The 12763-nt window shown below is 36.4% G+C and overlaps 1 protein-coding gene across 11 annotated transcripts in view; it reads right to left on the bottom strand.

The window, feature by feature from the left end:
• The window catches only part of LOC149572257 (3-oxoacyl-[acyl-carrier-protein] synthase II, chloroplastic-like), a 134460-nt gene that overhangs the window by 71879 nt on the left and 49818 nt on the right, over window positions 1–12763 (bottom strand). For 9 of the 11 annotated variants that reach the window (XR_016359905.1, XM_089813490.1, XM_089813489.1 and 6 more), the window contains exons 5-6: window positions 6588–6793; window positions 5948–6151 (exon numbers count right to left, since the gene is read on the bottom strand). Coding sequence is in view for 10 of the 11 variants with exons in the window: in XM_089813490.1 (XP_089669616.1) it covers window positions 5948–6151; window positions 6588–6793 (410 nt within the window). In the remaining variant the exon portion in view is untranslated. The remainder of the gene's footprint in view (window positions 1–5947; window positions 6152–6587; window positions 6794–12763) is intronic. The other 2 variants (XM_089813498.1, XM_089813497.1) reach the window with 1 other exon arrangement.

Raw genomic sequence — 12763 nt, 5'->3', positions numbered from 1 at the left:
CACGACAAGCAGAAAATCGGGTGCTTAAAATAAAAATTTTTGCATACTTTTTAAATATTTTTTTTTTGTTCTTCCTTACTCTTATAAACCTAAAAGGGCTTCCATAACACTCTATTGTGAGAAGAAGAAAGAGAGAAAGAGAGGTAGAGAGAAATAGAGTTTCCTTGTTTTGCAACCAGCTGAAAGGAAGAGGAGAAAAGCTTGCATTTGTGACATTGGAACTTGCATTTAGATCATCAAGGAGTTTGTTTATGAGTTTTTTTTTACTTTAGATCTTCATAAAATACAATGCTTAAATGGTAATATTTGGTCTAAGATGTCTTATTGCAGCAACCTTTACATTTTTCCTTACTCATAATGGCTCCTGGAGGTAAAAAAACCCAAGCTCTCTAAAGGCAATAAAAAAGATGAGTGTTGGAAATTCACCATAGACTTTCCAGGTAGAACTAGAACTCAAACAAAATGCCTATTTTGCAAAACCATTAATAATGGGGGGATAAATAGATTAAAATACCATATTGCTAGCATATGTGGTCATGATACTGAGCCTTGTGGAGCTGCAATTGTTGAGACTCAACGTTTTTGTTATGTAGCCTTGGAAAAATATGAACAAAAGGAATTAAAACAAAAACAATTAGAAGAGTTAGATCAAATTGATTCTAGTTCCCTTCCATGCTCATTTGGAAATGTTTTTGAGTCAGTAAGTTGTGTTGGAGAAGGTTCTTCCCTTCCCCCCTATCGTCCTAGTGCTTATGTTAGTCATACTTCTTCTATATCTATTCCTTACACTGCTAATAGTGTTGCGACTGCTGCCCCTTCTAGTAGTACTGGCTTTACCTTTCGTCCTAGAGTCAAAAAATCTAGGTTGGACAATTTTTTTTGTACCACGTTCCACTCCAGGTGCACAACCCTCACTTGAGAGCTTGGGCTAGAATAGAGAGGTACATGAAACTTGAATAAGAGCAATTTGCAAGTTTTGGTTTTTCTACAACATTCCCTTTATAGCAGCCAGGTACTTCATTTATATTTGATTGTTTTACGTTTTAAATTTTAAAATTTAAATTCAATTTTATACTTTTAAATTTTAACTTGATGTTGAAAATTTGAAATATGCTAATTAAAATGTTTTTATAAATGTAACAGGACTCCTTATTGGCAAGGGATGATTGATGCAGTTTCCATCTGTGGTGCAAGGTTCAAAGCCCCCACTGAAGATGAGTTGAGTGGCCCCCTCTTACTAGATATGGTTGAGGAGATGAAACCTGAGTTGGAGGACCATAAAAAGATTTGGTGCCAAAAGGGGTGTACCATTATGACGGATGGATGGACAAATAGAAGGAATAAGACCCTCCTAAATTTTCTTATTTCTAGTGGAGGTAATTCATCATCCTCTACTTCTTGAAGTCTAAAATTTAATGTATTATTGAATAACGAAAATTTTGTTTTATTGACTATTGATTCTTGAATGATAATTATTTTGTTTAATTTTCACTTTCAGGATCCACCATGTTTTTGAGGTCTATAGATGCTTCCTCACATGTGAAAAATGCAAAATTCTTATGTAAGACTATTGAGGAGGTCATAAGGGAGGTGGGGGAAGAGAATGTTGTCCAAATGGTGATTAATAATGCAACTAATTATGTTGCTACAGGTAAAATTTTAACTTCTAATTTTCTAAGTTCTACTTCTAAAATATTTGTTTTAGTTTTTCATTAAATTTTGAAAATTAAAATTTTTTTAATACATCAAAAAATTTCATTGTTTACTAACTAATTTAAAATTGCTACAGGAAAACTTTTGATGGAGAGACACCCAAAAATCTTTTGGACTCCATGTGCAGCCCATTGCATCGACCTCATGTTAGAGGATATTGGCAAACTTGTATGGGTGAAATCATGTGTTACCAAGGCAAAAAATCTTTGTAAGTTCATCTATAATCATGCCTTGGTCCTCAGCATTATGAGGCAATACACGAAGGGAAAGGAGTTGGCTCGTCCTGGTATCACAAGATTTGCCTCTAATTTTATCACACTGAAATCCTTGCTGATTGCAAGGTTAGATTTGAGGTGCATGTTTGTTGGTCCAGAATGGAGTTCCTCCTCCTTTGCCACCAGCCCTGCAGGGATAGATGCAACAAAATGCATTTATGATGATGATGGTTTTTGGGAGCCATGTTCGAAAATTGTGGAGGTAATTTAAATTTTAAATTTTAAAAGCTTAAGTCTCAAAATTTTATAAATTAATTTATCTCATACATATTTTTGTTTTATTTTCATTGTGCAACTTTGCAAAGTTTCATCATTCACTAAATTGTTTTTTTGTTTAATTGTTTTGTAGATCACTAAGCCCCTTGTAGCCCTTCTACGAGTTGCTGATGGCAAGAAGCCCTCTATGGGCTACATTTATGAGGGCATGGATAGGGTTAAGGAGGCTATTAAGGCCAAATATGTAGGAGTTGAGGAAAACTATGGTCCTATTTGGGACATAATTGATAGGAGATGGAAAAATCAGCTTCATAAGCCCATCCACATAGCAGCCTATTACCTCAATCTGGCATACCGTTTCCACAAAGATTTCAATGCAGATGAGGAGGTTCTTAGTGGCCTATACACAGTGATATCGAAAATGTCCCCTAATCCCACAGATATATTGCTTGAGATGGATGCCTATAATAATGCATCAAGGCCCATTTTTTCAAGTCAAATTTGCAAAGAAGGTCGTACAAAATTGCAGCCAGGTAAAAATTGCAACTTAAGCCTTATACAATCTAGTTTCTAAATTTCTAGCTTTAAACTTTAAAACTCAAAATTTGAAATGAGACTAATATTTTTTTGTTTTCCTTTTTTCAAAATTTAGATAGATGGTGGCAAAGTTTTGGGCCTTCAACCAAAAAACCTTCAGCAAATCGCCATCCGCATTTTGAGCCAGCCAAGTAGCACTTTTGGATGTGAGCGCAACTGGATCATGTTCAAGCACATCCACTCGAAGAGGCATAACAAGTTGTCTATGCAGAAAATGAATAGGCTAGCCTTTGTGCATTACAACCTGCGCATTAGGATCAGGGAGATTTTGGATAGTGACACCTCTTCGATTACTCTAGAGGAGGTTGATCCAGAGTCTGAGTGGATCACTGAGGCTACTGATCCTGTCTTTAATGATGAGGACCTACAGTGGCTTGACCAGGCAGATAGAGAGGGCCAAGTTGAGGCTGAGGCTATGGCAGTAGAGGACTAGAGAGCTCCAGTTGTTCCTACTGGCACCTCACAGGCATTGGCAGAGCTAGAGACTACAGTTGATCCTCGAGGCACCTCACAGGCTGATGCTATGGCTACTCAAACATCCAGGACCTACCTTAGACGCCTTACTAAGGAGGCATTTTATAGATTATACTAAGCCTGAGGTTGAGGCTGAGGTTGGGGATGAGGATGACGATGACAATGATGATGACGATGACGATGAGGATGATGATGAGGACTCCGACTAGGAGCCATAGCTATAGTCTTGTTTTAACTTTTTGTTTAACTTAATATATGATTAGAATTTGGAACATTTGATGATGACTATTGATTCATTGAATCTTGATGTGTTGGATTTATCATTTCATAATACATATACATTTTGATGGGTTGCATGGATTTATCATTTTATATATGATTTTATGTTTTACTTTTATAATATTTCCTTCAGCTACTGTTTAAACTTTAAACTTTAATTACTAGTAATATAGTAGTTAGCAATTTACCTTTGTAGTATTATACTTATGTAATGGATGTATGTTTGGCTTTTAACTTTAAGTATTTACATTATGATCAAATTATCTTCTATTTAATGATGTTATTCTGTCTTTACGCTTTATTCAATAATGTGTGCATGGAATGTTCTTTAAATCCTAAAAAATCTCAAAATTTCGAAATTTTTTCGCTTTGCCAAGTCACCGCCGAGTCATTTCCGAGTCTGAGCCGGGTCACAAGTCAAGTTACCCTTGCCGAGTCTGAGCCGGGTTCGAGTCACATTACTTTGATGGAGACAATGGTGAGCATGTGGATGAAATTAGTTAAAATTTGCATCCAAAATTAACACCTTCTCAAATGAAGATGGAAAGACAAGAACAATGTCTTTGTGGACAAAGGAAAAGAAATAGATGGCCACTCAAAGGTAGATGAATGTCTTTCTTGTGCTCCCTTGTGTAATGGTTTTGTTTTTGTGAGTAATGAAGCTCGAAGTAAAAAAGGATCTCAAAGTTATTCCACAACAAAATCCAAGTGAAGGTAAGAAGTTTGATGCATTGGTTCACTCATGCTCTCAAGAAAACCTTATTTCTAGCAAATCAATGAACAACTTGGTCTAGAACTAGCAGGCTAGCCACATCCTCACTACTTGAGGTGGTCAAAGGATAGTGTAAATGTGAAAGTCACAAAGCAATGTCAGTTATAGTTAGGGCTTACTTTGAAGTTTGTAGAAGAGGTAGGCTTTGATGTGGTTCCTTTAGGTGTTTGTGGTCTAATTTTTAGTAGTTTGCATCTGTATGTTACAGAGATGCAGTTTATTTCCAAAGGAAGAACCAATGTAGATTGATCATAAATGGAAAAGATTAGCTCATGACCTCTCATACTAGAGAAATGCAAGATTGCTTTGGCTAGTACCTCAAAAGAAAAATGGTTGAATAATGAAAGTAGAAGGTTTGTTTTCTTAGAGTTTGATAATGTAGCTAGTGCGTATGGAAAAGAGATTCATGCATGCAAACTGCAATAAATATACACAAGACTATTTGGAAAAAGATAGCGAGTGAACATTGCAAAAGGTGAAGAGCCAATGCTCCATTGGAAGCTTGGGCTAGGACAGGAAAGTTTCTCATTCTTAGTTTCAGTAGTTTTGGGACCAAAAGTCTCCCTGTTGGAGAGATGTGATTGAAAAATCAGATCATTAAAGTGAACCCATTGTGGTGTAATTGTCACTAGCATTCAGTTGATAAATACTGGAGGCTCAGCAATAGAACGAAGTTTTGAGCATAGATTTGGTAAGTTTCATCAGTAGTAGGACTATAATTGGTTTCATATTGACACTCGTCGAAAACATTGCAAGCATGAATTTAAGTTAACGAGCAAGTGACAAAAATTAGCATTTTTCCTCGGGTTGCAAAATCTCTGGTTTCCACAAGTGGTGATTATTACCAAAGTCAATGCACTGTGTGATCGTAGCATATACTATGTCAAATGTGACAAATGAAGCACCAAAAGGGAATGTGTCACTGCAATTTCATAATGGCATATTTTGAGAAAAACAATGGTGGAGTTCAAAACATTTCACTTGGTCTTGTATTTTTTTGATGTTTAATATCCTTTTTCTGGATTTTGAAAGGTTGTTGGAGACCATGTACAAGTGGCAAAGGCTTAAAAAAGGATAAAGGTGAGCAAGTTGGAGCGTTATAACCTTCATGTTTGTACTCTTGAGCATAAGTTGTAAGAATAAATAAGTGTTCTTGGGTTTGAGAATGTGGGTGTGTGGAAGCTTGAGGATGGGTAGTAGAGCTCTTTATAAACCCTTTGGTGTATTACACTTGTAAAAAGACTGCTTCTTGAATCTTGCTGTTGTGAATATTTTACCTAGTTTGGTTTATCCATGTTACTTGGTACACTCTAAGTCAATTGTCCCATTGTGTTCATGTTTATCTTATCTATTATTACTTTCTACTGTGCTACCTGGATATGTGAAACACGTGTGTATGAGTGCATGCACATGTGTGAAACTCAATAACTAGTGTAGAAATGGGTATTATTGAAGGTGTTGTGAGTTAGTGTTGCATATCTGTAAGGTAGTGACCTAATAAATCTGGCCATTTTAATTTATGGATCACCCTTTGCAGATATTTTAACAACAGTAACAATTGAATTGTCAAAGTTCTATTCACTGAAAGCCTGAAAGAGATTATTATTTAATAACAAATTACCTTCATTCCACCCATGGCTGATCCAATCAGCACCCCACACATTGACTTGTCCAATTCTCTTAAGACTTCTTCAGTCATTGCGCCATCCACCAAAGCTTTTCTACCAGCAGTGAGTAGGTAAAGCATAAATTGATCCATCCGTTTTGAGAGTTTTGGTGAAACCCAGCCATCTGTAGAAAATGATTTAATTTCACCAGCTATTTTCTACACAACAGTGACAGAATTTTTTTATCAATTGCTTAGGAAAATTAGATTTAAGTTTTAAACTATTGGAATATGATAATGAAAAAATATAGCTAGTCTTGCAGCTTTCTACACAAGAAATCAATTAAATCATATTAATAAATTTTCTCTTTACTTTAAAACTGAAATAATTTACATAATGCAAGATATCTTATTAAGAGAACACAAATTACACGTCATAAGCAAGCCCAATTAATATGCAAACACAAAATCATAAGTCGCATGGCGATGCGATTACATCAAATAAAAGAAATCATCTAGCTAAAATACAGGGTGTATTTCATGCCTGCAATAATGTAAATAATGACTTAAACATGAGAGCAGACAAATCTGGGCAACTCAAAAGTCAAACAATATAACTTTCTATAAGCGAATTATCATAAATGGCAAAAATTACCATTGGAAAATCTGTACAATCAAATCTTTCAATGCCAGTGATACCACTCTTCCCTTGAAGAAGATTGTCATAGAATGTATCTGGATCATGGCCAAGACAAGTTGTGACGCCCATTCCAGTTACGACAACCCTTCTTTTTTCGGTATCCAATTGTTTCTTCTTATCAGCTTCGTTTACAGGTAGCATAGCAGCAGCCATAACTTGGCCTGAAAATAAAAGAGACTTTATCAATGGCCAAAGTGTATGAAAAAATCACCAAAATAACAGCTCATACAACATCGGAGACATTTAACAGAAATAGTGCTAGACATAACCAGCACCATAAAAAAAAGTGAAAGTGAACTTGAATATCAGTAATCTTTGGGAGTACACTTAATGACACAAGAATTGTAGATTTATGATCTGTTGAAGGGAAAATTAAATAAGAGTTGCATCTAACATTGCTTATTCTCACTAGCAAAATTGTGAACATAGGACAGTAATGTCAGCCTAAAACTGTGGCACACAAAAGGCTCACAGATGAAAATGACACAAGGCATATTTAATCTTAACTCAATAGAAAGCAGTATTCGTTTTACATTAAATGAACAATTTCTATTGCCAAGTGCTAGTATCCCTTTTTAAGTTTCTTAATCTAATTTTCATAGCTTGCACTGTCAAAAAGTAATTCTAAAATGTGAGCATCATCACCATGTCTCCATATTCTGAAGATTATAAAAAGGCTTTGCCTGACTCTTTAGGGATAGTTGTGAAGTCCATTAACTAAGCATTACATGCAGGGGTAGATTAAGAGGTTCATAATGGATTTACTATTTTTTGAAATCAATTCATACACTTTTAGTGCAATGGGGCAAAATTAGTCATGACACAACTACTGGATAGTGTATAAAGTTAGTATTTTATCATTTAAACTTTCCATATTATTCTCAATGAGTTAGTTAATGAGACATGCATTTTTTTCACCCAAACAATGGAGACATCCATAAAGGGAACAGAAGAAGGGATTTTACAGATTCTTCAGAATCTAGTTTGAAAAGCTAAACTTTGATGGAGTGTTCATCGTGCTGAAAGGTGTAACTACAATGGCAGCAAAGGGGTCCATTGTGTTGGTGTGTATTCACAAAAAAAAACTTTTAACATAAATTTTCTGGCCATTTACATGTCAATTAATAGTTAGTATGTATATTTCTATATATAGTTTTTAAAATATAATTAGTAAAAGAAGCCATTTAAATATTTAAACATCCTATATTAATATATTATTAATTTATAATAATATTGATTTAATTACATAATTATAAATTAATTATTATGTTTCAGTATCTTTTAGATGGATGAATTTAAGAGTATTATACCAGTGACAACCCTAGCTCCAAGGGGCATAGGGACTCCTAATAACAATTTGACCTAGCACTTGGCAATGGCAGATGTTCTAAGGAGCTCTAACAATTGAGACATGCATAACACCATCTCTTGGAGTGATTTTGAATAATTTCCACATGTTATTTTTAGTTAGTTTTTATGTAATGTCCCCATTTTTGCTAGTATCAGAGTTTGAGAGATTAGCCTATTATTGTGATCCTCGTAGGCTAATTACTATGGATAGAGGGTGTTCTGAGGCAATGGCTTGGCTTGGGAAGGTCTTATCTTCTCCACAATTCATTAAGTTACAAGTTGGTCTTCGTTTGGCTCAGATCGGACTTCATTTGGGCTTGGTTTTGTGTACTTACTATTTGTGGTAAGTTGGGTGTTGATTGAGATGGACCCTTTCTATTTTTAGAAAGTGCATTTGGTCACATGGAGAAATAATAGGTGTGACTCCTATTTAAGACAACATATTTAAATAATGAGTATTTTGGGAGATATAATATTTTTAGTGACCAAATTATTATTAAATCATTAAATTACTTATTATAAAGTTATAATTTAATAACTTTATAATATTACTTAAGTTGAGGGTTGAGTCATCATTGGAAGGGGCCATTTATTTCATTAATATTATGCCTAAGCCAAGTATTAAATGTTGCCAAAAGAGTTAAGTTGGGAAACTTTCACAATTTTAGAAGTTGAGTTCTTTTGGAAACTTTTGTCACCAAGGCATTATAAATATGAGCTCATTTCATTGGGAAAAGCATGCTTGAATATTTTATTTTATTTTGATGCCTTTGTGGCTTTTCCTAAAGTTCTGAAGTTTGTGCCCTTACTAAGTATAAGGGTCTGTTATGAGGATTTGTTATCAATTGCTGAAGTACAATGGAAGATTGTCTAAAATTGGTAGTGCAAATTGTTGCTGAAGTATAGCAATTTGATTTGTCTTCTCAACTGTATTAACTGTGAAAGAGAAGCTGATGTTTGTGAGTGAATTGGTCTAATTCAAAAGGGTTTGGAGATAGAAATTATAAGTTGCAGACCTGCGTTTCCTTTGGAGTTTGATGTTTTCTTTATTGGGGCAGCGTCTATTACATGCTAACTGTGATTTGCCTTAAGTTGGAGGGAGCATATTGTTGTACATTTTTCCTCATACAAATCTACTGCAATTTGATATCTACAGCAGTCACCTACAGGTTCTTCCTTTAATTGTAACTTTCATGAGAGTTGTAGTTATGTGTTTCATTCATTAGATTGCATGCCAAGTGTTTCTAAAAATGTCTATTGGCTGTAGATGCACATTTCACAGGCTGAAATCATATGTATGTATTTGAATGGTTAAAAAAGATTGCATTTGTGCTTCAACTTCTTTGTTTGGACATCTAATAACCATTTGCATGCGTCTAAATTAAATTCGAACCATTACAAGCAAGCAGAAGTAACCTAAAGATAAAAAACAGCAAGATAGAGATTTTATGCAAAGTGTTTGATGAAATGTCAAATCATTAATCGTGTGAAGGAAAATTGATGTTTAATTAAGCTATCACCTGTTGATGGTTTTTATAGTGGTATCCGAGTGGTTTCCTGCCATCTTGTGGGGTAGGAAAGTTATTTTATTTTCAGATTTGATATTGCATTTGGAGTGACCAGCACTCTAGCATTTTCTAGCGCCATGGACAGACATAGGAGGACTGACAGTTCTAGAAGTCGATGGAGTAATGAGGAAGTTAGCACAAAAATGAATGCTTTGCAAGAAAGTATGGAGAAACTTAAACTTCATCAGTGGAGGTTGGCAGAGAGCTTGTCGAATCCAGAGACAGTTGAGAGAGCCGCGAGGTACAAGGTTTCCGCCTTTAGAAGGTCGGCGAGAAGGAGGCTTGAGTTTTCTCCAATAGGTGTCCATGATGCAGATGTACCTATATTTAGTACAACACTTGCTAGTCCTATCCATAGTATTGATGATGGACTTGTTTCACAGGGACGTTTGGTTGTGTCAGTGGCAGTGGAGGATAGTGGCATTGAGCTTCAACAGGTTGAGGCTCCCAAAGTTGTTACTACAGTTAGTGTAGAGATAGTTGATGTCATTGTTACTACTGATACTTCAGACTCTCTCGAGGGGATTATTATTGGACATTTGTATGTGAGCTATCATAGTGTTGCTCCAGTGCAAGAGGCAGTTGCTTCCTCAGGTGGGACCGATGCATGTATGGAGACACCAAGTTGTAATGTTGGTGGTTTGGGTGATATAATGGAGTCAGTAGATGTGGGTTCATGCTCTAGCATTATTGATTCATAAGTTGATGTTGAGTCATGTGTGCAGAGTCAAGTGTCACCAATTGAGGCTTTATTACGAGATGTGGATGCAAATAGTACGAACACATCTGATGATGCTATTTGTTGCACCGAGTATGATATCTCTTGCCAGGTATCAGTTGATGACTCTGAGGAGGTCTTGGATGGGTCCCAGGATCAGTATTTACCGGATCTATCTTTTGAGGTGGAAGCTGAGACATGTGGGGATACTAATATTGTTAGCGCTTTCGTTTCTTTAGATGAGTTGTTTGAGGTACATAGTATTTGTATCTCAAATGTAGAGTTGTGCGAGGTTGATAGTACACATGCAGTGAGTGATCTTGTGGTGGTTAGTTCTAATTCGATTTCCTATCACAGTGCAATTAGTGAGTGTCAAGGGTTACAGAGGCATCATATGACAAGTCAGTTGAAGGTGAGTGAAAGTGACATCTCTTCATCTTTCGAGCATTATGATATGATCCATCAAGTGCCAGCTACATCTGGTTGGGATGCTCCTATGTCTGATGAGGACGGTGATAGTACTCTTTCTCTAGCAAACGTTCATGCACTTAGAGAGGCTGTCAGGATTTTGAAGCAGAACTATTTGCAACTCTTCGTTCATAGGGATTACCTTCTGGAGTGGGGTAGCACCTGTTATAAGACATTGTTAGAGAAAGAAGAGGTGTTTGAGCTCACCCAAGAGCTTGAGGTGACTGTGGACTCTCTTTAGTGTACTCATGGACTCTCTTCAGTGCACTCAGTTGGCTCTTCAGGAATCACAATCACGATTAGATGAGGTGACCATGGAGTTGGAGCATGTTTGGACCACACCAGCCTCAGATCCAGTTCAATTGCATATTGTGGTTCTATGGTTGGGGATGAGGGACGTAATGATGTGGCAGACACATCCATTTCGGATATGAGTGTAGTATGTACAAAGGAGGTGAGAGCATCAATGGAGATGGGCTCTTATGGTGATTTGCTTCCTTCTGCTGGAAGTAAATCTATTTCTTCTTTTCATACAGTTGGTAGCATTGGACAGTTGCCATTGTCACATTTTTAGAGGGATCAGTTGTGGGTTGCAAGGGAGCAGGTTGATGCTTCCACATATAATTTCTACTACACAGAGTCTTTCATGGAGTATCTTTTGGAGAATTTGAATGTGCGAGAGGATTCATAAAAAGTATCTGAGGGTACTCTCATCCGAGGTTCTCATGCTATTCAGAGGTTGGTGGAAAAGATTGTAGAGACCCTTTCTACCATGCTTCCCCATAGGGATTTTGAGGTTGGGTTTGCTGAGAGGGTTGCCCAAGATCCTACCCGACCAATAGTTCGGAGTCAAAGATTGGAGTTGTATCCCGATTCCTAGTTTGGTACTGATGAGCCATTGACAGAGATTGGAGCTTTCTGCTACCATTATACAGTAGGGTGTGCTCATCATTTTTCTTTTGACCCACAGGTAGAGGATTTGGTTTCACATTAGTGTGGGTTGGCTCCAGTTTCATACCATCCATTATGGGATGGGCTAGCACCATCTTTTGCAGATGGGATTGACAGCTGCAAGTTAGACAACTTGCAGTAACTACATACCCTGGATAGTTTAGCAGAGGTTGGAATCGATATTAGTGTTTCAGGTATCTATGGTTGTTACCATCTCCATAGTGCAGTGGGGTATGAGTGTTAGTTTGATGGGTACTCAGGTGTGGATAAAGTTGGTATTTCAGTTGGGTTGAGTTATGATGTGTTGTTGCCTTCCTCAGAGCCTAGAGTCGGTTTTCAGATGATTCTGATGTTGATGTCAATTATTTGGGTACTAGTGCTACAGGAGTTGCTTGTAGACAACAGGGATAGTATGCAGTTCTATCCTTGGGATCCAGGTGGTCTATGATGTTCATTTTGCTCCAGGATTGCTTGGGGACAAGCAATCTTAGGGAGAGAGGACTGTAATGTCTCCATTTTTGCTAATATCAGAGTTCGAGAGATTAGCCTATTATTGTGATTCTCATAGGCTAATTACTGTGGATAGAGAGTGTTTTGAGGTAGTGGCTTGGCTTGGGAGGGTCTTATCTTCTCCACAATTCAATAAGTTACAAGTTGGTCTTCATTTGGCTCAGATTGGACTTCATTTGGGCTTGGTTTTGTGTACTTACTATTTGTGATAAGTTGGGTGTTGATTGAGATGGACCCTTTCTATTTTTAAAATGTGCATTTGGTCACATGGAGAAATAATTGGTGTGACTCCTATTTCAACTGACATATTTAAATAATGAGTATTTTGGGAGTTATAATATTTTTAGTGGCCAAATTATTATTAAATCATTAAATGACTTATTATAAAGTTATAATTTATCTTTATAATATCATTTAAGTTGAGAGTTGAGTTATCATTGGAAGGGGCCATTTATTTCATTAATATTATGCCTAAGCCAAGTATTAAATGTTGCCAAAAGAGTTAAGTTGGAAAGTTCCAAGAGTTGAGTTCTTTTGGGAAACTTTCACAATTTCAAAAGTTGAGT

The sequence above is a fragment of the Cupressus sempervirens genome, chromosome 2 (genome assembly GCF_028749045.1).
Source record: "Cupressus sempervirens isolate cs-2001-9-10 chromosome 2, ASM2874904v1, whole genome shotgun sequence".
Taxonomy (NCBI): domain Eukaryota; kingdom Viridiplantae; phylum Streptophyta; class Pinopsida; order Cupressales; family Cupressaceae; genus Cupressus; species Cupressus sempervirens.
This window is presented reverse-complemented; position numbering and strand designations above follow the sequence as displayed.